The 26,163-nt window shown below is 42.2% G+C and overlaps 1 protein-coding gene across 7 annotated transcripts in view; it reads right to left on the minus strand.

Moving 5' to 3' along the window:
* nlgn3a (neuroligin 3a) overlaps positions 1-26,163 on the minus strand; it is a 90,478-nt gene that overhangs the window by 25,884 nt on the left and 38,431 nt on the right. For 4 of the 7 annotated variants that reach the window (XM_053323247.1, XM_053323246.1, XM_053323250.1 and 1 more), the window contains one exon: positions 14,484-14,669. In XM_053323247.1, coding sequence (XP_053179222.1) covers positions 14,484-14,669 — 186 coding nt within the window. Of the gene's footprint in view, positions 1-10,608; positions 10,625-14,483; positions 14,670-26,163 lie in introns of all 7 variants that reach the window. The other 3 variants (XM_053323251.1, XM_053323248.1, XM_053323249.1) reach the window with 1 other exon arrangement.

The following is a 26,163-nucleotide window of genomic DNA, read 5'->3' on the forward strand; positions in this document are numbered from 1 at the left end:
CTGCCTTGTTTGGTTGTATTGCTTCTGTAAAGCACTTTGTAATTGTTAAGAAAAGTGCTATACAAATAAAGTTTATTATTATTATTATTATTATTATTATTTGTTGAGGTATTTGATTTTATTCACATTTTAGTTAGTTTCACGTCACTGTCCTCTATTTATTTTAGCATGTTCTTGTTGGACTTTCTTCCTCATTGATGTATTTGATGGTGATGGCCATTAATACAAGAGAAAACTTGTTAAGAACACTGTTTCATGCAGTGATGAATGCTGGACTGTCCTTACCAGAGGAAGATGGCTTAGATCTCATGGGATCATTTCTTTCATGATATACTCAGACAAGGTTTCTTCAGGTAATCCATAGTTTCATTGTTGACATTATGTTCAAAAAGAGAGGTTGTCTTTAAAACCTCTGTGGGATTGAAACCACAGAAAGCTGATGCCCCTTAGTCAGTGGAGTGTTGTTCTTCCATGGTGAGTGCGTCTCAGAGTAATTAGTCACAAGAAATGTCTCAAGAAATTAGTCACTAAAACATGCATAATGAACGACGCTATATGACTGCTAATGCCATAGAGTCCAGTTTGTTTATCTTCTATTGACCTAAATATAGGACAACCATTTTCTTTTTTCCAAAAAAGTGATGTCGCCTTACATTTGTGGACGAGACATAAATGTCATTACTCATTTAATCTCTCTGTCAGTCTCTCTTGACTCTGTACTGCCTGTGTGTTTTTTATCTGTCTCACTCTACCTGTCTGCCTGTTTCCCTTCCCTGTCGCTGGTTTAGAAAAAAAATATAAGTAGTAATCAGGGGGGAAAATACCTCCACCAGCTGCTCGGTGTTATATAGTTAACACACTAATTCAGTTAATTAGTGTGTTAGTTAATACTGTTTGTCTTTGTAATAGTATAATGGAATTAAAATACAGGTGGGCTACAGTTTTATCATGTTTAACCTTTGATTTGAATCATTTGATTTTAAAATGAGTTTATAATATCTGCATGCATTTTGTATTGATGTATTATATATTATTTTAATTTAAATGTATAAAGAACTGTGTCATGGTAAATGTAACTTCAGACTGCAATATTGATATATGTGTTGATATTGAAACTGTTAGAAGTTTAAATAACTAAGAATTTGAAAATTCTGCACATTTATTACCTTCATCACACTGATGCAACAATCATACACAAATCTATTACTGCTCACAATGGTCAAATAACAGTGTGGCAGTATAACATGTCTGCCAGTTGAGAAATTCATATTGTCTCATAGTATTATCATGCTACCCAACCTTAATTTAAAAGATATGTATATTATTGTTCTACTTTTTTTCTTTTTTTGGTTATTCAGTTATCTTCACAAAGTATTCCAAAAACAGATTTTGTAAAAGGGAGACTTATTATCATGGCAGTCTTATATTTGGCCAATTCATTCATTCTTCACAAGCAATATATATATTGTGTGTACACTATCCCAGAGTACATTTCCATATGACAGCCGAGTCTACAGCTATTGTCACTTACTGTAAATAGCTTGGAGCATATCACTTCTACCACACATTGATTTCTGCCAGTCTCCCGCCATGTCGCTGTGTACTTCCTTTCTCTGCAATTCTGCACAGGGAATGGGAATGTTAGAAACTGGCCTGTGTTAATTCAGTGAAGCACTTCCATGGCATCATGTTTTCCTCTTTTGAATTTTAATCAAACATGGGCCACCCTTTTTCAGCCAGAGATGTGTTTTCACTGTGACAGGGGTGCAGGATTTTTGGCTCTGATATGTCGCCGTTCCCATGAACACCATCAGATATTCACATCTCGTGCCATCTCTGATGTCGCAGCTTTCCATCCTCCTTGCCAACTTCATCAGTTTTGACACAGAGAAATAGACTTGTGCTTTTGGGTTCCTGACAAATTACAGCGGCACAATCTACAGTGTTTGAATAATTTAACACCGTACCGCTCAGGGTACATTTGTGAAAAAGGGTAAAAAAAAGAAACCACACACACCAAAGTAGCCCCTACTATCTTCAGGGCTCAGAGCAGAAGGTATCATCTGTCTGTGCTCTGGGATTTTGTAATCTTGTATCTTTCTGTATCTCTGCAAGTGTATGGAACATGTTTTGATTTCACAGAGGCTGGTGGCTGTCTCTGAGCACAACTCAGGTAACCATACACCCCCTGTCTTTCCCAGGGGATCCAGGTCAGAGGTCATAATGGGCTGGGTAGGTAGTTGATCCACAGAGGGAAGGTTTATTTTGTACAGCTCTTTAATAGAGACCAGAGGGAGAGGAGGAGTAGCAGAAGCTGGTAAGGCTGTAGCACAGTAGCGCTGTTTTCCATCTACTCTCCCTCTCCTCTCCTAATGAGCATTCTATTAGCAGCTAGGGGACGGATTTAGGCAGTTAGGCATACGGAGAAGGCTGGCTAACAATGCAAGTGGTTAGCTAAACAGCTGTTCTCTCTCTGCTGCCACCTCCCATCTCTGGCTAATGAAGCCCTCACCGATGAGCAGGAGTCCCGGGACATGTCGGAGAACAGCCACAGATACCCAGACAGGGGATCTCAGCCATTCACAGGCCTTATAAAATGTGTGTGTTGAGGCTTTTTACCAACAGGACAACCGAGGCTCCAATTACATAGTGGCTCTAAGGGGAACCCTAAGAATAGCACATTGGATGAGAGTAGACGTTTTTATGAGCACTCTGAACACTGCTCTGTGTTTTTCAAGAAGTAAACACTCTTTGCATTGTTTTTCTGACTAGAAAACAGCAGTAGGCATTATTACTTTCATAATGTATAATAAACAGATCACTGTGATGATTTTTGTGAAATGTTGCAATGCCACATTTAATTATCTTCTACAGTGTGAGACATGTTCACAGTGGTGGGCATCGATCAATATTAGTGGCATGCCATATGGGTTTGTCAACATATGAAATACTGCAGAGGATGCATGCTCTCCAAACAGCCTTCACTTACACAGGAAGAAATGTTTCACAAAATGATGTCTAGTTTTCATTTTGTAAAAATATGATGCTGCATTATCTTTGGCTGACAAAAAGCACAATTTGTTTGAGTTAAATGTTGCGTCTGACGTTGGCTTGATTGTCTAACGAGGGCCCAGGTTACTTTCAAGTGATGCATGGGTTAAGATTCACTTTGCAGGCATTTCCTTTTTGTTCCTTTGTTCAGCAGTCACTTTAGCTGTCAAGGCTGCTGCACGCTTTCAACGAAGGGCTGTTTTACACAAGGGATACGGTCAGAGCTCAGACAGGAGATGTTGATATTTTGAACGTCTAACACTTCCATTTTGGAGCAATTAGCCAGGTGTGTTTAGGTGTGAAAATAAGCAAGGTTTTGAGTACTCTGCAATTTCTTTTCAGTTCCTTCTTCACACAGCCTATTTCTACTATTGTGTTGAATCCTAAACTGCTCATCATGAACAGCTTTGAGGGAAAACCAGCTTTTTAGTGTTCGCTTTAATCTGAATTTGTTAGTTCATGGATAACGTAGGAGTCGCATTGGGAGTTTTGTTCTATTCCTGCATTCCTTGTAACGTTTCATCTAACAGATAGATGATAGATGCCTTACTTGGTTTCTGATCCACTTCATTGCTGTGCTTCGTCAGCAAAACACTTTCTCAGCACTTCCTGGAGCTGCATCACAATAAAATCCTTCCAGCTGTTCAGGGGGAATAATGAATTTTATAAGCAAAATTATTTTTGTTTTTATTTGACTGCTGTTTGACTTGAGTCAGCCATTATGTTTTATAGTGAGTTCATACGAGGCCCAATACAGCTCAATGAAACTGCCCATACTTTGAAACATCAAAGCAAAGTGTAGACCTTCAATTTTTATGTGATTCTAGAATCTTTAAAATTCCTCTGATGTAACAAGTTTTTTTTAAATATTTTGTTGGCATAGACACCTTTATTTATCAGTAGACCAACAGGAAACATGGGAGAGAGAGGGGTGTGTGACATGCAGCAAAGGACCTCCGACCGGGATTCAAACCGGGGATGGCTGTGTATACGGCATGAGCTCTAACCACTCGACCACCTGTGTTCCCAACAAGCTTTTGTTGGTTGAAAAATGAAATGAGCTTATTGAAAACTGTTGCTGTTGACATGTTATTCTTCATTGTTAGGAACTCTGGAATGGTTCCTGCAAATTTTTAGCTCCTCACACACACTGAAAGGGCTTTAAGGTGCCCCTGGAGGCCTTTTTCTTCTAAGCAGCTCCACCAAGTGTTGCAATTTACGTGGAAGGTTAGCCACTATGGGATAATCTTATTTTTAATACTGTGAAAGTTGTCCATTTTATGTGCTTCTTTGGGGGCAGATGGTAGTGAGATTTCTATTTGACTGAGAAAAACAGCACAAAAAGCTCAGGTAGTAACCCCTGAGCTACACATGTGCTTTTACTGTTTATGATCCAGTGCCTCTCCGTGTCAGACAGCTTCTCACCCCAACTTCAATTTACCTAAAGGTGTGGATATGCTACATTGTTAAAAGCATGTGTAAGCCTTTACCTGTGGCCAAAATAATATTTTATTTGTAACATGCAGGTGCTATTTTTTGTTACAGGGTTATTGTCTTATGGCATTTTCCTTTTTAAGGAGGTTTTCATTTAAAAGTCTGCAGCAACAGGTAGCTTCCCAGCCAGATATTAACCACATATAAACATTTTTTTCTCTTATAGAGGAGATAATTGTCTTGAAGTTGTGAGATAGCAGATTGGCAATATTGTTCTCCAACAGCCCTTTGATTTGGTGAGTCTCTCTCTTTTACCACTGAAAAGGATCTATAGCTTATGTTACTTCTCTAAGCTAAAAATCTATTACAGCCTTGCGGGCCTGAGAGCTAAAGATTTAGTCTTTTTGTCAGGTTGCACAATGTCGGCCTTTTATAGTAGAGGTTTCTGCTTGTCAGCATGTTTGCTGAAGTTCGTCTCATTGGGGATTTCATTGTGCTCAGACTATGCAAATTTCACAGCTAAGGCTAATGCATTTGCATTGCCCAGAATTGAACGTCTTGGTAGGCAGGCTACAGCTTGTGAGTGCATGTGCACATGGTCATACACATGCACACACACCCACCCACACACACACACACACACACACACACATAAAAACAACAGTTAAAGTGTACACTTCCGGCACATTATAGGGATCCAGATGGCACACCATGGATTCCATTCTTTGCATCACATTGTTACAGGCTCTCACCAAGCAAATCACACCAGCTTAGTCCTACAGCAAAGTAATTGGACTGATGTTTTTCCTATATGCGACACTTCTTATCACACACTGAAAAAACAATTTTCCCTCCAAATCGTTTTGTCTGTAAGCACAGACTGTAGCAAGCGGGCTCTATGTAAACAGAATGATGTATTCCAGGACGCCTATAATCATGAAGTAAAGCAGTAAACAAGTACTTTTCCTCTCTGTGCAGATGAAGCAGTTATACCAGAATTAAGTGAGCACAAAACCATACATTTCCCATCTCAAAATGATTCTAAAGTTTCAAAACGTCACCCGAAACAGTTTTAAACACCAGGTAGTGTTCTCTACCTGCTGCAGAAGATCACCGTATGCAAACCTGTGAAACTGATGGTGGCGCTCTCAAGCACAGCATAGTCACTCCTCACAATATGTCTGTTATTCATGCAGAGGAATTGAACCTCTTTCTCTCTGCAGAGATAAACAGATGTATGAACACTGAAGGACTGACCTAGCTAGCCACAGAGGTGAGCTGTCAGTGAAAACAAGCAAACACAAAGTGCTTGTGGTCATCACTGAAGGGCAAAGTTCAGCTAATTACACCGTGGTTGTTCATCTGGCAGACAAACACAGAAACAACAGTCTATTTAACAACACATGGTTCAACATCTAGCCAACCGTGTTGCCTGGTGTGGAATGCCTAATGAATAAACACTTATACAACCATGGATAAAATAAGAAACAAATACAATTGTGCAGTGAAGAAGACAAAAAGGAGAACAGACGGATGAGAAAAAGATGGATGGATATAATGAAATGGAAAAATAGCATAAGGGAAACTAGAGAAAGGTGGCAGAAATTGGGCCAATATGTGTGTAACAACAGGGAATAAAGGGAGAGTGAGAGAGAAAAAGAAAGAGAGAGATAGAGAAGGTGTGAGAGGAGGAGGGAGGTCAGTGGAGATGTGGAGATGGGCGGAGGAGGAGGAGGGGGAGAGATGAGCCCCCAGTGCTCAGCTGTCAGTGCTTCCTCTGCAGGTGGGGCAGGAGGAGTGCCAAGTCCCTCTCTCCCACTCACACAGACACCCATGCATCGCTCTATAATGGATGCTTTACACTGGTGCCAGAGAGAGAAAGACTGAGAGAGAGAGAGAGAGAGAGAGAGAGAGAGAGAGAGAGAGAGAGAGAGAGAGAGAGAGAGAGAGAGAGAGAGAGAGAGAGAGAGAGAGGGAGAGAGGGAGAGATGGTGAGAAGACGAAAGGGAGCTGCTGTAAGAAACAAGGAAGGGAGCTGAAGAAATTGCCTCAGAGATTAAGGTGCTGGACTCCAGGCAAGTGTAGCAGGACAGTGGACAGACAGACAGACATACATATACAGAAACTCTATCAAGTCATTAGACCACTTAAGAGGGGAAACAGACGAGACAGTCTGGTAGCAATATGATGCAGCTATTGGTTTAATTGATCTAAAGACTAACAGGATCAAAGAACACAGGAGCATAGCCAGGAGCTGCAACCACTATTCCCCTTCCACAACTGTCACTGTCCATTAGGATGTGTATGAATGCGCCCTTGACAATGATTTATAAAGAATGATTCATAGATGGCAACTACCAGAACTAATAATCACTTGCCAGCGTCTTCACTGGGGATTGCAGGTCATCAACAGATGACATATTCTGTAGTCCCCTCGTTCATCAGCTGCGATTAGATTCCAAAAGCAATCTCAGCGATACATCACCAGATGGGTCTCATTGTATTGTCTTGGAGAGTATTGCTGAGGCAGCCCATGTGTGCCACATGTCGCTCAAGCTGCTGAAGCCCATCCGTACAGTTGTGAATCTGGGGTATATGCAATGCTCTGAGCTATTACCTTGGTTGATGGAGGCATGGATTTACTAAAGTACTCAATTATCCCCTGCTTCTTTCTCTGACCTGCTGCTGGGCTCTTTAACACCTATAACTCCATGCTTTATAGGCTCAACTACCTGCTGCAAGCAGAGACAGACTGATGGCTGGACTACCTGAATGAACTGCCTTCATCGTTTTCGGGCCATTTGTCAATTCTTCATTCCTCCACTCTCTTTTAGCTAGGGATAGGTAAAGCTGCCTCACTCTGATGGAAAGCCCAATTAGATATTATTTTCTAGACTGTTACCTCAAACTGGCTAGCTGACCTTAGTGGAGTCATCTTTAGCCTAATAACACCCTCCCTCCCACACTGCATTACTCTGTGGTGCCACCTTTTTTGTCCCGCTCAATACAACTTTGGCTTCATTTTCTCTTTGCAACGATGAGTGGTGAAGAGAAAAAACCTATTTGCTGCCTGAATTAGGCCATTTCCAATTTCTTTCAAGTTCAAAAGAGAGCAATACCTTTTAGTTGGTAAGTAATCTTCCATCTTTGTTTAGTAAAAAATAAAGCAATTTTGCTCCGCTACACAAAGTCAAAGGCATTGCTGTTCAAAGAATGACTGAAAAATGCCACATAGGCCACTTGTTAAAAGCAGTTTGCTTTCTCCACACAATGGCAGCCACAGTATATGGCAGACAACAAAGGAGAGTACTCAGCGTAAATAAATACAAGCATTCTTGCTCCGCAGAGATGGCATCCCCCTGGTTTAATTATCGCTCCTGTCAATCGAGGTGGAAGAATACGGCACCTGACAAGTCGCGTCCCCATTCTCTCATCTCGCATAGGCCCTTTTCACACCCTGAGATGCACAGACACCCTTCAGCAAAAACAGCCAAATCAAACCTCGAGATGGAGGCATTCTGTTGCCCCAAACACCCAGGTAACTTTACAGTGTCGACTTGCTGAATGCCTTTGACACCTCAGAAATGGGGTCTATTCAACTTCAACAATTGTTCCTGTTTTTTCTCAAACACGGAGCATTTGCACAACAATGGCAGCTGCATCGTGTATGAATAACATCCCAGGCAGTGGTTATGCAGCTATCTTTCCCGGTGACTCCAGTTCACATTCCAGCTCTTGCAAGGTGCCTTTATTTGATGTTTAAACTCCACAGGCGACGGATGGCTGCCACAGGATGCTTGAGCCCACAGAAATGAACACAGGGTGTGGATGGATCGCACCTCCAGATTGCTACGGTGAGAGCTCAGCGCGTTGCATGGACATTATGGAGTGGGGGTGTGCAGGCCTCTAGGCCATTCCACATGGAGAACCTCCCATGGGTCTTGTTTCAGAGAGGAAACCCACACGTGTTATTTTCAAAGGTCATAGCCGAATGTAACATTGCAGTTAAAGCAGTGATGTACTGCAACATTCACACACTCTTCATCTATATGGCTTGTTGACCTCCTTCTCCACTCTGCTGGATAGGGTAATATGGAGTTGCATTTATATTAGCCTTAGATTACGTGTCGATATCTTGAGATACAGCAATGAATAAGTATACATGTTCTCAAGGCTTAATGCATCCTCACCAGTCCCAGCAGACACAGTAGAACAGTGTTTGTGTTGCTACCTCAAAGGACAACAGGAAGCCTGCATGGACACGGTAAATGATTGTCAGAGCAGAGGTTACGTGCTCATGGGAACGCAGGCTTTGAATCCCAAAGTGGCCGTAGTAGATCAACAAGATTGACAGAGGCAGATTGATTTGAAGTCCAATAAACATTGTTGTCAGTCTTGTTTCCTTCCTATATATGTCCGCAAGTTAAATACATGCCAGGCACAGCACAGCAGTCATTTGCACTGATTTGTGCAGTGAAATCACAAGAGGACCAAGACAAGACCTTACAAAGAGGTCTGTTCCCTGAGGTTCCTCTGCTCTATGTGAAGTCATGCAGATGGAGTCACTCAGAATTTCATTGAACCTTAAAATATTCAGCAATTCAAGCAGAATCAGTAAAATTATAAGAATCAAATGTTATACGTAATGCACACTAATATGCACATAAACTATACTAATGTATGAAACTGCATATTAATTTATAGTATGTACTGTGGTTATCTATAGTTTCATGTATTGAGGATAGTATATAGTATATAGAGTTTAAATAATAATAATAAAAAAAATGAAATGTGGCACATTAGATGTTGCTTCCTAACTAACTGTGTCATTCATGCAGAATTACTAAAAGAAAAAAATCATAAGAATAATGCACCCCTCCATGTGAGTGTCTGCATTGTATTAGCACTGTAAAGATTACATGTATTGCTCACACTAATGCATACTACTATTATATATGAATAATAGTACATTGTTCTATGGATTTATCTGAACACAGCTTGCCAGGAGTTTTAACACGTGTGTGAAGCCAGTAAATGACAGCGAAGCACATGTGGATTATAGATAAGATTAATATGGGAAAAAAAGGTTTTATTTGGAAAACCAAGCAACGTATGAATATTCATACACATGCAAATATTTATCCTTAAGCTGTGATATATTACAAATTATAATTATGATAATAATGATGATGATAAATTATAATTAATATTACAGTTATTGTTGATGGTAATCTACTCGTTATGTGCCTCTGTATTGGTGTCATCAGTGTGTTTTGTTTACAATTGCAGAGGTTGGAGTCTTGCATCGGAGGTGGAGGAGGGAGAAAAAAGGCATGTTGACAGAATAAAACAAAGTGTGATGAGTGTTGCTGAGTGTAGCTTATGATTGAAACAGTCACCAGTGCAGATGTTAAACAAAAGCTCTAGCCTAGCTCAAACTCTGAGGGCTGTTGAAGTGTTGATGGATTTGTGATGAATATTAAGAATTTGATATTGCACTGTTGTACAATTAAATTATTACTAGTTAAACGGTAAGATCAAATGTATTAATTTAATTATATTTTTATGACTAATTATCTCATGTTGCAGCCTTCACATGTGTACAAACTGAATTGTATAATAATCCACAACCATTAGTAGAGTGGAGTACTTCTGGTTATATTTAGGTTATTTTAAAAAAAACAACATTTTTCCATTCATCTTAGCCTCAGATAATTCACTGATAACACTTAATCGTAAAGGACATGGCTATGTGTCCCACTGCAATCATTACATCACACTCAAGTCACTCTAATGGAAGCCCTAGTTTCTCACCCAATCAGCTGCGGGAAATTGTACAGTAATACATCAATTCCTATGACTTCTGAGTCACATCTTTCCCAAGACTGCATGAATCATAAATTCTAGTGAGAAAATCCACATCAAGTAGTTCACTCTGCATATCAGCCATTTATAAAGTTAATATTTCAGATTTGATTTTTTTTTTTAAAAGTGCCACGCCATTTGATATTTTCAATCTGTCAGAACCTCTATTTCTCCACATCCCACGATACATTCCTTGACTTAATCACCTTCTATGCTATTCTTCACACTAAATGGATTCAAAAATTTGTCACAGAGTACCTGTCCCACTGCCCTCCTAATATTCATGGTTCAAGGGGTTTCAGTGTTTGCTAGGTGGCGTCTTGCATTAAAAAGCCTTGGTACTCATTGCACTGCTGTAATAAAACCCAAGTATTTAACATGCACATTTATGGTCCTCAATAACCCAGAAGTCTTAATAAAAATGAAAGCTGACATTGGCATGAAGGATCCTCCACACTAGTTGTCTTTAATGTCCAATACGTTCCATTAAAACGGGAGCACTTCCTCAGAAGCAGAGCTTTTATCTTGATTGCTTACAGGAAGAGAGGAAAAAAAGAAACCAAACGACCTTCAGCGCTTCTACAACTAGCCCTACCCTCCTGTGTGCTCTGCGAAAAGACACGCCTGTGTGCACATATGAGAACAGCTGGACACATGTGCACAGACATACAGTATGATTCCTGTAGGTTGCATAGGGAGAAACATATATAATGGCCTCTAATATGCAAGCATTAAGAGATACATGTACAAATACACATGTCTGAGTCACTGGCTACTTGGTATTCTGTCCGTGTACAGAGAAGCCATCTCACTTTTTATATCATAATGATTATTAGGAGATAGGGAAAAAGCCAAATCTGCATGTTCAATTAGTGCCTGTGCGATGCCAGATAGATAATACATGGGACTGGCTAATGTCCTTGCTTCTGAACTTCTTCAGCCGTTTTCTGTTTGAAGCCAGAGCAAAAGAAGATGAGGACAGAGATTTCCCTCTGTGGGAACACAACTGTTGAGCTACATTTAATAAGCTGGTCAAAAACACTCTCCTACCGAGAGAGACTATGCTTTTAATGACCATTCTGCTTCCAAAGTCTCAGATGTGCTGCTAGATTGCTTGCCACATAGCAGACAAGGCAGCCATCTTATTAATAGCAACGCACCACACATGCTGCAGACTAGGGAACAGAAACCATGAGAGGGAGAAAACTAGAGAGAGAGACACACACACGGACACATGGAGAGAAAGTGTGCGTCCCTCGCATGCATTTACTGTCTGTGAAGGCAGGGAGACAGATGGGTGCAGTGAGAAGGAGATTAGATGGAGGAGGCAGGGCAGGGACTGGGGTCTAAAAAATCCAGCCCTCATGAGAGGACGTCTAGGCCAGCCTTCACGCAGGCCAGAAGGGGGAGGCTTGGTGATGGATGTACACTGTGACTGGAGCCCTCGGCACGCCCACATGGAGACAGTACCAAGGCCAGGCCAGAGGAGCAGGCAATCAAAGAGAGAGGCCGGAGGGCTAGGATGATATAGGAGGATCCAGATTATTAAATAGGCTTCAGGAGGAGCATGGAGCATCTGAAGTAAGTTGTCACCCTGCCACCAACAGGCATAAAAGGAGTCTCTGTTAGATGGAGACTCTATGCACTGTAGGCAGTGATGACAGACTGTGTACAGTAAGAGTGGGAATACTGTCATTAAATACACCAACGCACCAGGGAGCTCCAGAACAGTGTGTCATCGATGATTTACTTTTTCTTTTTTACCTGCACCTCGTTATCCTGCATCTGAGCAGCAGGTGAAAGAAAATGTCTGTGTGCTAGTGTGCTAGTGTGCATGTATGCGTGCGTGCAGACATGTGAATCTTATCCTGTGTTATCATATCCGACCCTATTAAGCTCGAGAATTTGAACAAGTATTCAATGTGACACCACTGCCTCTATTTCTATGAATTGAGTATGATTTTTTATTTGTGAGCAAGTTGGACAACAAAGTCAAATGAAGAGATGAGGGAGGAGCTATGAGGCATTGTTTACAATATTGTTTCTTGACTTAATTTCCATTCAGACTGCAAAGTAGAGAACTCAATATATATATAATAATATATAAGACGCTCTTCCAGAGATGCAACAGTCTGCTAACATGGAAGGAAAATCATTACAGAAATCCATTACTAGAGGCCACCTGAAACCAGGTGTGCTCATGCCACAGTGTATAATTCATTTGATTATAGATTTTTGCATCAATTTTCACCGCTATGTGAATCCAGACGCTTTGATTCCTTTCTTGTTTATTGCGTTGTCTTGGCAACAAGAACATCCTACCAGTTTTCACTTCACCGAAACTGTAGGAAAAGAGGAGAATGGGGAGAGGAGGGGAGAGAGTACAGCTTAGGTTGTGAAAGCAGGTGCAGAAAGACATTTCTTTACTTGGATTTCCTGTCACATCCTGCAGCCCACTCCAGTCCTAAACTTTATATAATTACAACAATCTGTGCTCCGAAAGAGACTGTGTGAAATCTGATTGCCATTGGTAACATTCGCAGCAAGAGTCCTGGCGTGATAGAAGACTTCCTGTTTCAATTTCCTAGGATCCCTCAAGTTTTTACTGGGTCTTTTTTTTATCCCATCAGTGGGGCATACATTTCCATTCAGGGAAAAAACAGACCCGGTAATATCCAATTTACTGGGAGGCAGAGGAGATGGTTTCACTGGCAGTATAATAACATGCTACATGGAGCGTAGCATTATGGAGTATGAATAAAAAAGGCATTTATGGTAAAAATTCAATCCAAAAGCAGTCATCATTCATCGGAGGAAATCAAGGCAATTAGTAACACTTTAATGCAAATTGGAGAATGCAAAACACATCACAAATCCCTGGCACTGTAATGGAGACTGAAGATGAGCAGCTCAAATGACCTCTTTCAAATGCATGTTGGTCTGCTAATCAAAAATCAGAGAACAAAGATTCTACTCTGCCTAGTGATGAGGAAAAGCATTGTGTGTGTATCTGTGTGTTGGGTGGTTGGGTGGTGCCAGTTGTGCTACTTAATAATTCCCTGACAGCAGCATTGCCCAGGACCAACCCTCTAATGCAAGAGTGATTTCTTTAATGTAATTCACTTGCAACATAATGTGCAGTAAAAGCCCTGTGTTACATTTCCAACCATGTGTGGCCAAAGCAGCATGTTTGTGGCTTGTTAACATGTTCACAAGCTGGGAGCACATCTGAATGTAAAGATTTCTCATTTGGAATATTACCACCACATAAACAACGTGTTGAAAAAAACATAAACATTGCTATACAACACAAACACCTTAATGTCATGAAGCCTGTCATGTACAAAGCCCCGCTATCAATTAAACGTGGACATAGTTAGCTTTTAAATAGATGGGTGAATACGTGACTGACTGTAATAATTCCTGGTTACAGATGATGCTGTGTCCATTAAGCTCTGCAGGGTGTAGTCTGAGCAGGACAGTCATGGATGGAGCTCAAAGCAAGCATGAGCTCAAGCACCTCTTGCAAGAACTTACCCACAAGCAGTGGGAGTCCATCTTAATTCAGGGATGCATTAGGGGAACACGGGTATGAGGGATGTTTATCGCATGTCCGGCTCAAGCATGCTTGCTGCATTTAGTATTAAAGACATGGCCAACATGAGCAGTAAATCATCATGAAGCAGCATTAAGGCAGCCAGTAGATAAACAACATTGCTTAGAAAGAAAACAGCAAAGAACCACAACCAATAACTGCCCTTACATGAACAGCCAGCATCATGTCCTTTTTTCATATCCTGCTTACAGGAAAAAAAACCATAATACCTACATATTCAGTTCTGACATACAGTAGGAGGGATACTAGAAAACCAGCAGAGTATCACAAGACCCACATGTAGAGGTTTGAAAGCCACTGTAGAGTTTCAATTTCCCGACGGGAATGAATATCACAATCATTTAAATGCAAACACCTGCTCCTTAAACATTCGTTATGCTGTACGGTAAAGTAGAATACATTACTCAATAACTCGTCCTGCATCGCCAGTTTCTAATATCAAGCAGCCTACACGCCACCAGGCATGAGCTCCACAGCTGTATCACCCATCCCCCACCCACCCTCTACTGTATTGTACCTTCAGAGTGGTGGGAAAGGGTGAGAAGACTGACGCAGGAAGCTCCGATCCCAGAACCGAACACAGTGATGCGATTGGAGTCTCCTCCGAAGAAGCCGATGTTCTCACTGATCCACCTTAAGGCCTGGATCTGGTCCAGGAGCCCATAGTTCCCTTTAGCTGCCTGGTCACCAGTACTGAGGAAGCCTGTAAACACACAGAGATTAAGACATTTAAAATTACAGAAAGCTAATAAAATAAGTCACATTGTTGTACTGGATACTGAAATGTTCACTTGACCATAAAAAACAAAACAAAAACAAAACAAAGTAGGGCTAAAGGTTATCCGCAATGATGAACCCAATCCCAGTTTTGTCAGAGGAACCATCGAGCCGGGTGACAGCAGCGGTGAAATCATGACTTATTAGATGACAGGGTTGTTGGTAAAATAGGAATGCGTGTGACCACATGTCATCTGTACCTTATGGGAAATCAATGACATGTCTCCCTAGGTGAACACCCATCATCAGATATATTGAGCAGGACTGATGAAAACCTTACGGATCTATGAAAACTCGGACAGAGTGAGAAAAAGAGGTGATAATATGATTTACAATAATTTCAATGCAGCAAAAAAGACCATATGGACTTCACCCTTATTACATATCATATCAGGGTTACCATCTTCTGCGGATATATTTCGATTCCCACACATACCTTCAGTTGAAACACTCACAACTATCCTCCATGTCTATGTAATCTGCTATAAGATGTCTGAATTGGACGGTGAGTCTCTATTGGGTACATCAGAGCCCGTGTTAACACACCACCCTCTCCCAGCTGCTCTCAGGGGCCTAAGCCCTGCTGAATGATGGGTAATCGAGAGTCGCGGGAGAAGATCAAAGGCAAGCAATCCCTGAAGTCCCCACGGTGGACTCAGTGTCCATCAAACCTATGAACATGCATGCAAGGAGACAGCTGGGAGACATGCATGGAAAGCAAGACCCCCCTCTTCCCCTCCCCCCCACCTCTCTTTAGTGGCAAAACCGTCGAACATTTCACAAGCTATAAATGTGTTGGTGGTGAATGCTCGCAAGCCTCCAGTGATGGTCCTTGTTTCCAACATCTATTTCATGGTCTATGCCTCCATATAATGATGAGTACACTGTGTTTAAGTCCTAAGGGGGAAAAAAGAATAGTTTTGATATCAGCAATGCAAAACAAAAAGAGAGAGAGAGAGAGAGAAAAAAAAAGATGACTCAGGTCAGCACAGCGATGCTCACTTTAGATAAACACAGATTAGAAAGCAGCTGCTCTGGGCTCATTGGCAGTTTATGGTATATGTACAAAGAACACAAGTCTGATGATCCCTATTTTCTCTCTTTGTGTAAATCAGGGACTATAGAGGGCACAACCTCTTGCCCTACCCCCAACGGCACTCTCGCCTTGCCCCAAGTGCCTGTTGGCAGCAACAAAGAGGGTAGGCAGGGGAAAGGCCGGGCCTGATCATCGATAGGAGAGAGGAGAGGTGGCACAGGAAGCAAAGCAGGAGACAAATGGATCAACAGATGGTCTCCTTCAGATGCATCCCTGAGGATGACAGAGCAGCAGGGCACATGCAGAGAGAGAGTGAGTGAAAGGGACAGGCAGAGGAACAGAGACAGACAGAGAGAAGAGAAGGCAGGGATTGAAGAGCTTTTCCTTTTCTTTTTCCTCATGCGGCTCCTCCTTGTGTTCCGTCATAACTAAAGGACAACAGCTTTTACAAGCCTCTCGTGGGTGCAGGGGAGAGAGGAGACGCGACTCTCCCAGAATAACCCTCATTTGCAAAATGGTTCACACTTCACCAAGTGTATGTCAGATGGGTTATGAAATGTCAGGAGACCGGCATGTAAAAGGGATTTTGTGCAACAGTTAGCCTAATTGAAAAGATATAGTAAACATTATCCATTTGACATTGTAATATGAGGCATTACTAAATAACAAATGTAAACCATTAGAGTTGAATACCCAGCCAGTGGTTTAAAACGCTGTTAGAGGCCCTGATTCTACGGCAACGTTTTGTTTAGGTGAGCCTATTCTTCTGCATCTATAAATGAAACTGGTCATTAAAATGTAGAGGTGGAATCCAATATCTTAGACAACAAGACAGGCTGCAGGCACCATTTAAAAATACATCTAATATAGCTGCTGGTTATGTTTTAATTGGAAAGGTGACAGAAAGTATTTTCTTTGGAAAGCAATTAAGATAGCAAAGTAATTGTTTTTATGCATGGCTATTTCTATTTTTACATTTATAGCAGGCCATTGTCTTTATGTTCGTGCTCTAGAGGTGTTTAGTCTGTTTTGTTTTATGGCTGTTTCTTAATGTCCGTCACCTATGAATCACCTCCAGACTTTCCCTCTGCTTTACTAGAATAATAGGATAGAGAATCATTTACATACTATTACTCCAACACTCAATCTGATTACTTAAATAATGACATCTAATATCTAGCTTTACTTTATCCAATGTTCCCAACCTCTTTACTCGTCGGGGATTGTGTTATAGATTTCAAGATCCAGCAGATGATCCCTGTCTGATCAGCGCTGCGTGGGCTTTGGCTGCACATGAACCGCGATGTGCAGCGCTCACAGCTCACACCTACACAGGACCTTGGGAATCTGCAGCTCAGTGCCTCTGAACTATTTGGTCAGGGTGGTTACGCGCTTGACTGCACTACACTCAAGCTGACACTCAGCTGAGACTTTTAGGTGCAGCTTTAAAATAAGCATTTAATTATAAACTGTAATCACATAATATCCATCTTTGTTAGCTGTCTGTTTTCAAATCAATATGCAAATTCTCTTTTAAATGATCTGGCCAATTAACTCTGGCACAACCGGTACATTGTCTCAGTCAAGTTAATTCAACAAACATAAAATAATCATTAAATAACAAATAGTTCTAGTTGATCTGATACTTTGAAAGTAAAGTGCTCACAAATTAATTTGTACTAATTGAATTATCAGTGACATAATTAAGTGTGCCTGTTGTGAGTTCTGTAGATTAAACATTGGATGCCTTTTCAACTGAGTCTCAATAAGTGAAGCCCAAGTCAATGTCATATATGGTTTGCCTAAAGCCTTCTCTTACAAAACATTGTTTTGTATATACAACTGAATGGTTCAGTGGAAAATATTTTATTTTGACAAACGAAAGAGGAAAATTGAGGAAGGGAAAATGCCCCTCAGTTGAAATGCACTGGAGAAAATAAATCATATACTGTAACTGAACTGAATCATGTATGCCAATTTATTTAATAAGATCTGCAGAGGAAACTAGTTATACATGCATCACTTACAAAAGGTCATGTCCACAAATAACATTTCAAATTGTCTCAAAAACAAAGATTTCCAAATGTGGAGTCTAATCTTTTTACACGTGTCAGCTGGATTAGACATGAAGTTTGCAAGAGAGTTTCTTAATCTCAGCAAACAATGAGTTATTAACAGTTACTGTGTGCTCTCTCTCAGCATGTTACAACTGTAATTTGTTCTGACTGTTTACATGATGTGTTTTTGTATCATGTCTCAAAGCTGTTCTTCCTTGACAGTGATGTGGTTCACGTCTACTGTATGGAGAACTGGTGTTTTCTCCTTGTGGCAGCACAGTCAGAGATTCAGTCCTGATTGCAATTGGAGTGGCAGCGGTGACCGTGGACTGGTCACAGCCAGGTCAGGTCACACCTGTCACCTTGCATCGTCCTTCTCGGACAGAACATTGTGTGTATGTAGCACACCACCCCATGCGAGGAACTTAGCCGCCCTCGTCACTTTAACATGACCTGAGGGTCAGTTAATGTATACAGCATGACAGTGTCCCCTCCCTGCGGTGCTTGAGCTTCAGCAATTGTGCCGGAAGCAATTCATGAGCTGATGTTCAAGGACCAGGAGATCACTGCTCAAATCCACTCCATCTCCACACATTTTCACACACCAGCCACAATCATTGCATCACCTGAATATCAGCAAAACTGTTTACTTTTCTAAGAAGCCAGCACCACGCGTGATGCCTCATAATGCATTTTGTGGCTTGATCGTCTTTTATCAATAAGCGTGTGCCACTATCTCAGTCTGAACTGAGCGTCTCCGTTAACTCCTGAGGCATGGCAGTGATTTCCTTTAGCCATGCCTCTCAGCATTGATATTGCTCTATTGATTATGATTTAAATGTCTGTTTCCTATACGGTGGGCTATAACTCACAGTGTAGCGGAAAGAGGTGATGATAATGATCGCTCCGACCCGAGACATCTCTCTTAGCCTGGTCTCCCAGATAATGGAATGTGTGTAAAGTAATGGCGGAGGGTGAGAAGGGGGCGAGGAATGGGTAAGGGGGAGGGCAAAAGCTTGTTATTGAGCTGAAGAGTGAGCTTTCACAGGGACAGATGGAGGGAACGGATAGGGAGGAGTGGAGGAGAAGAGAGGAGGAGGATGGGAATAACAGCGGTGACGTAACGGAGGGAAAGTTTTTGGGGCTTTTTACTGGATTCATTCTCGCTTTTTTACTTCGTCTTTTCCCTGTTTCTTTCTCTCTCTCTCATCCTCTCCCTCATTGGGGGTGCCAGTTAACAAGGTCGTCTGTGTCCAAACTCTCCTTTGGTACTCCCCCTCCCACCAACTCCCCCTTGCCCTCTCCCTCTATCTTTTCTCCCCTTTTCTTCTCTGGGGAAATAAAGGCCCACACAGTCACAGCCTTGACAGCCTCCCCTAAGAATCCTCCACTACAAAAGAGCTCCAACTTCCCCCCAGCTAGACCCGGGCTGAATGGGAGCCTCTGGGGTGTGGATGAGAAGCAGAGGAGGGAAGGGGCCACCCTCCACACAGCCACATAAAGGGCCTGTGTGTCAGGCTGACGATGAGCAAGGGACATACCCAGTGGTCCATCCTCCACACACAGAGTCATTCCCACCAGATTTTTCATTCTCTCATTTTGGGCACTAGAACGGTTCAGCATGCTGACAAGAAAAAAATGAAAACAGGCTGCGTAAAGGGAAAGGGGCAGGAGGGGGCGTGGGCCTGAATGAAGGTGATTGCCACTTGGATCAGTGTGCAGCTCCTCGCTGCCCAATAGCATAGCTGAAGCACAGTCTGATCTGAGAGCAGGAGAGGGAGAGAGAGATAGAGAAATAGAGAGAGAGAGAGAGTAAGCGAGAGAGAGGGACAGAAGGGCAGCCAAGCACAAGAAAGCCTCTTTATGGCATCCTGAACACTGAAGACCATTTACCCAACACCACATCCTTGTTTCCGGTGGAAGAGAAAATAAAGAGTCGTGAAGGGGGGGGGGGGGCAGGGGGGCAAGCCATACTCTTTTGATTGTCACCCCTACAAATGACTAGTTCCATATGAATGAATATAACATGATAGCAGGATCAAACTAGAAAATGGTGAAAAGGAATTTATGTATGAGCCCCTGATTCCTGCTAGCCTCATCATGGATCAATAATTAAAGGAAATATCAGACTGCCTTGAATGGCAACAAAGTCATCTGATGTTTCAGGGGCCTGCTCCTCAACACTGGACTAGTTCAAACTGAATGATAACGCACTCACTAAACTGCAGGTGTTGAAAATGTGAAGTGACCAAACAGAAACCTAAATGCTTGCGTTTGAATATGACTGTTAGATGCACATAATGACACATAGATGCAGGGTGAATACAGCAGGAACCAACACAGCAACTGCACTCTGCACTGAAGGGGTGGTTGGATTGTCTAATGCATGATGCTGAAGACGGATCATCATGCATACTGTGCTGCTGTATACAGCCTGAGTCACTCAAATGGAAAATGTGGTTTGTGTGCAACAAAGCACTGAGGAAAAAAAAAAACAACAACAAAATGTCAAGAGGGACAATCTTCACCGCACAAACACCAAAGCTCATCTGACACGTATCTGAGCCCCTAAAACCCAGATCTCTTTCAGACAGACAAGAGCCTGTTACAGCAGACAAGGATGAAAAACAGATACTGTAAATCAGAGCTGGTGGTGCACGTGGCAGCTGTTGGTCGTCCTGCATGTGACTTTGGGGCTGCTTAATCTGATTGTGCTATGTGTCCCGGTGGTCAGGTGACACTATTCAAGGGCTCTGGTGAACAGCAGCCCTGGCAGCAACTACAAATGAGCAGTTTGCATATGTATGACCCCTGGCATCGGAACGCCACTCAATCAATCACACATCGGCTACAGCGGCTGTCGACTTTCAGTTTAGTTGCCCTCCTTCGCTTCTCTCCCGCCCACCCTTTTACAAGTCCTCCCTGTGCTCTGTCCCTCTGATGTGTTTCCTGTCTTCCTCTGCTCTCAGTATCTCTCTGTATTCTCTATCTATGCCTCTGTCTTTTTTCCCACTCCCTATCACCTTCTCTCTTTCCTGTATATCTCAACATATTTCCTTTTGGTGAATAGCGGAGACCGTGGCTTGTCAAAGACAGCAAAATGCTTTTACATTAAGTAGAGCTTTGCATCTCACAGCTGGTGCGGAGGCGGGTCTGCATGCTTCCACAGAGTGAGAGGGAGAGACTGGTGTTGGAGAGTCACAACTGCGAGGTTAACCAGTGCTTTGGTTCCACTTGGAGGAACATGCGGCATAGGGAGAAATTTTATGAACAATAATTAGCTTTTACTCAAGTGTGATTTTTAAATGGCTCTTATATTCAAGATCCTTTTTTTTCTATTTTCTCTGTCTCACTTCTTGGCCGGTGGCTTGACATGTTCAAAGGCATGGTGTGAAAAGTGACATCAAACCTGGGTGATGTAATCTGAGGGCGTGGTGAGAAAGTTTAGCGCCACCCAGCTCTGGAAGTCTGGGCCAGTGTGCAGTGATGCACTGTGATACCACAGAGGAGATCAGAGCATGGCTTATCAAAGCACACCAGTGGAGCAGAGTATGAGAGAAAAGGTCATAATTTAGAGGATCTTCAAAGCCCAACTCCTCCTCTCCTCAGGTTGGAGTTGCTCTGATAGCTGGCCATAATGAGCTTGGTTTTTGGTTGACCCTTCCTCACAAGAACTTGTGAAAATAAGCTCAGGCAGCTCGTTCTATAGCTTTTATTCCTGATACTGTTCATTTCTAAAACCATGCCAACTTTAGTTGTAAATCAACGGCAGCAATTTAAATGAACATCTGTTTTCTGGAGGTTTAGCACTGTGGTGTGTGCTGTATGAGTGATGTTGTATTTGTCTTTGGAAGGGCATAATATTTTTGGCTACAAAAAGCCGCGCCGCTGCCAGTTGAGTGGTGTTCTGATTTGGAATCAGCTCGAAATTTACAAGAAGCAAGGATTTGTTAAGAAACATGCTTTTTGATTCGGCTTATCATATTCTGAAAGCAAAGTTTGGATCTGCTCTGCCTTCAACTACAGGCAGTTAAGGTGTTTACAATATTGCACACAATTTTCCAATCTTTCTTACAACTGTCGACAAATCCCATGAAAAGACTAAAATCAACAGTGAATTGATCTTTCTAACAATTATTCCATCCTTCATTACGATGAACATGCGCTCTGTTTAATATGAATCAGTCCCACATACTGTACACCATCCTGCTGCTCTAAATACCTCATAGCATGTCAAATCCACGGCTGGAAATGGTTCCTACAAATACACTATTTACTCCTGTTTTAGTAAGGTTTAATGTTACTAAATCTACAGTGTTTTATTAAATTACTGGACTACTTACAAAAAATAAAACTATGCATTCATGACCTATTTTTAAAGACCTACATCTTCTGTAGGAACAAAAAAGGCTTGGGTTTAGTGCTACACACTAGTTAGTGAAGACAGACAGACACAACAGTAACAAAAATATAGAATTTTGCTATAGCTAGATCCTTCAACTTTATCAAAAGCATTTTTAAAAATCCTCCAGTCACCTAATGCGAACATGGTAGCACATATAGGAGAGATAAAGGTGTTTTTTAATAACAATATGAGAATTTAAACTAGATGATCACGATAACTGAAATCTGTACAGACACCCAAAACATCCAAATCCTTGAAAGAGCAAGGACAGTTTGTATTTGGAACAATTAGGAAGTTTATGTGTGTGACTGCTTGGCTGCTGGGCTCCAGCCATGTGTGCATGGGAGAGTAAATGGGAGTGCCATGGTACAGAGTGTGGGTGAGTGCACAGCCACTGTGTGCATAAGTGAAGAGGAGGGCTTCCAACAGAGTGTGTGTGAGTATTTGTTTGTTTGTGAGTGTGCCTGTGTGGAGCAGGGGCAGTGTGCGAGCACTCGGGGGGTGGGGAGGGGGGGTGTGGTGGTTGTATGCAGTGCGGTGAGGGAGGTATGGATATTAATCACCAAGAGGAGCATGGTTCTGTGGCGCCGGGCGGAGATGGATGGGGTGTGAGTGCAGTGATGTCACCCTGACAAATGGACCGGCCATGTTGGCTGAGACTTGCACATCGCCTCTCATTTCAATTAGTTCCTCACACAGCAACCCACCTAGCCCACAATCTGCAGGTTACACACGCACAAACACAAACACTTAGGCCACAAACACACCCCCTCCGGTGCCCTAACCCATAGCACAGCCCTGATGCACTGATCTGTAAGAATACAGTGTAGCTCCTTTAATTAATCTAACTCAATTATGACAGCATTTTTGCTTTCAATCCCAGCAGCCAGTCACTCATTACCATTCATATTATCAGCCAAACACACTGACTAGGTCTACGGCCAGCATACTAGCCAGTGGGAATTGGCAGAGAGTCTAGGTGTGTTTACGAACTAAAGACTGGGCACTGCCGGTGTGTTTTCCCACAATATCAATTTGATGAAGTGCTGGAACGATGGCAATGTGAGCAGTCGTTTGCTCCAATGGTAATAGCATGCATTTACTCTCTGATGTGGAAAAGGGTACAAGATTTGTACCAGCCATCACTGTGAGCAGCAATTGTGACAAACTGAGTTCAGGTATAAAAGGCCTAACCACCTCGCTAACTGTTTATAGCCTTGTTCTTAACAGCCTGACACCACAAACTAAAGGAGCCAGAGCTGACTTTAAACTGTCTGTCACCTATGAACAAAGTATTAGGCCCTATTTTCAAAGGTCTGGTGCTAACTAGAAGCAGTAAGCCTCGTTTGAAACTCCTGCCTGTCTTCTGTGAACTGTGACACTGGAGGGCTTCACTATTCTTTGGACATTCCTCTGAGTACTCTATGTTAAAGTACCTCTCTATCACCATCTGGACCTTTTCATTTTCTGCTTCCTCTTTCTTTCTTCTCCAGCTGATCTGTCTCTTTGCTGCAATCTTCGCTTTCTTCACACCAAGAGGATAGTGGAATAGGATCACTAGGGTAGGCTGGGCCATGTGAGGCTGAACTAGGCTATGCAGTGCACAACGGAGCGCTAAGTTCGGGATTTGACTGGAGCCTCTTGGGGCTGCAGTTCCAGCTCAGGCTTAACATCAGTGGTTGGTATCTCTTCATCTGCCTTGAAACCATCAGGAGGTTAATACCTACTCTGTAGAGATGACTGAGAAGTGGGAGGAACTTCATTGTGCCACAGCTTTAATTAGACCCCTCCACATCTGCATTTAGCACATTAAAGCCACTTTAAAGGTTCCACAAAATCTGAGGTAAGAGCTAAGCTTTATGATCACAGATAGAGATGATTACCTGTCAATGCAGAGGCCATTCTGTGAACTGTTACAGTTAGTTAGTTTAGTTAGTTAATCTTTATTTTTTTCAAGAGGGACAGTGTACATTAATGAACATTTATATATAAAAAATGTAAATGCACCCAATTGTAGGCACAAGACTAGTTTCCATAAGCAGTCCCTCTGTCACATCAATATAATTTTGTTTATTATACAATCAAAAGAAGGTTTACCACCTACACTAAGAAAAGCAGTTAAGGTGGGTGACATGTGAATGTGAATCTGCAATAATGTGGTTTGTTAATAATACTCGCCAACAACGAACGTATTTGAAATGTCGATATTGGCAGTTGGATGTCTTTCTCCCTCATACAAACTGAAACCGCAAGGTTTTGTACATATGCAGAATTTATTATCTTCCACCTTGTGAGGGTGCTTGGCTTGCTCGCCTTCATATATTCCTTTGTTGATGAAACATGCCTATTCTCTCACCCCAAGAACAGTGAGAAATGAAAAATGGATGAAAAGCTTTTGAAATAGTGTGTATGATTACCATAACACTTTTACAATAGAGGGAGTGTGCCTGTCATGTATTGTTGCATGTAACACAAAGGGCATGCACTATACAAAAGACACTTGTACCAATGTCTTACAAAGGATGACAATATTTGCTTTATTTGCCTCCTTTTCAATTGATATTGAAGTCCTGTTTCCAGTGAGGGTCTCCATGTTCAAACAGCTGAAGTGATTCCTTTTTCATTTCACTTTGCCGTTCTTCCTTTTAATCTAGCAGCACTAAAGAACTAGGTTCCAGCAACAACAAAAAGGTTAGATCTCGCTTTCTGTTTCATCTTGGCCTCCTGCGATCCCCAGGGATGTCTCTCTGTGCTCGTCTGCACTGTTTGGTGATGGGAGATTTTTGCCAGGGCTCTGTTTGTTTGGCTTTCTTCCCCCTCCTCATCGCGCTGAAATCTGCCTGACAGTTCAGCAGCATGGCTCAGGCCCCACAGGAGCTACCGTCAGATAAAATGTCACCGTGGCTTTGTTCCACGCACCCTATAGGCTGGCCAGATGCACTGTATACCTGAAAGCCTGAAGGCCAAAGCACGGAGCGAGAGAAGGGCGAAAGACGTGGTGTGGAGACAGAGAAGCATCCAGTCTTGTTAATTTTGCTGCCTGTGTCGTTGTCGCATTTTGTTAACTGCCTGCATTTTATCTTCATTGCAAAATCAGCTTTGATGGACAATTAGATTAGACGTTCGGACCTTAGAGCTATATGATTAAACTGCAAATAAGTTACAGAAACATGTGATTCACCTCACCATCACTTAACAGCTTCTGAGGCTCCAACTCTTGACATCTACAGTCAAAGCTGATCCATTTTCCTCTGAACAGCGGCAGCACCAGACCCATCTCTGAGCCTCAGATATCTCTTCTCACTGTTTCTCTAACGAGGCACAAGCGAAAAAGCCGACTGGTTCTCTCACAGTCGAGCACTAGGGCGGTTGCCACTGTCAGCTCCTGTTAAGTCAGCCCTCTCTGGTTCACGTTTCAAAGAGCGCCAAACACACTCATCCCAAAGGAGCTCATCCATGCTCCTTCACTCACCCCCTGACTCCCCTCACCCCCCCTCAATAAATTAATAAAAGAAGGAGCAGCTCTCGCAGGTAATTTGATTAAATACGACATCCCTGCTTTAAAGAGTGTGCTGACGGAGCAAAAAGAAGACGGGACGTTGTCGGAAGAAATTGTCACTGTACTTGTACATGACCCCCACCCCCGCAGCTCTGCTCCACTCCCTCTCTATCAGCTGAGCATCACCACATACTCCATTTTCCAAGGACATCTCAGAGTGTTATTAGATGAAAAATGCTATATGCTCCAGATTACTAGGCTTGTCAGTCACCTAATTTGATGCAATCCCCACCAGATCTCTTCCCTTAATTGAGTTTCTTTTGCTTTATTTGATAGCAGACGTTTATGAGTTCATATGTCTGAACCATGGCTGCATGCTGCATAAGCCTATGGGCTTATCTGGGGCACATGCTCATACTTTTC

The sequence above is a fragment of the Scomber japonicus genome, chromosome 8 (genome assembly GCF_027409825.1).
Source record: "Scomber japonicus isolate fScoJap1 chromosome 8, fScoJap1.pri, whole genome shotgun sequence".
Taxonomy (NCBI): Eukaryota; Metazoa; Chordata; class Actinopteri; order Scombriformes; family Scombridae; genus Scomber; species Scomber japonicus.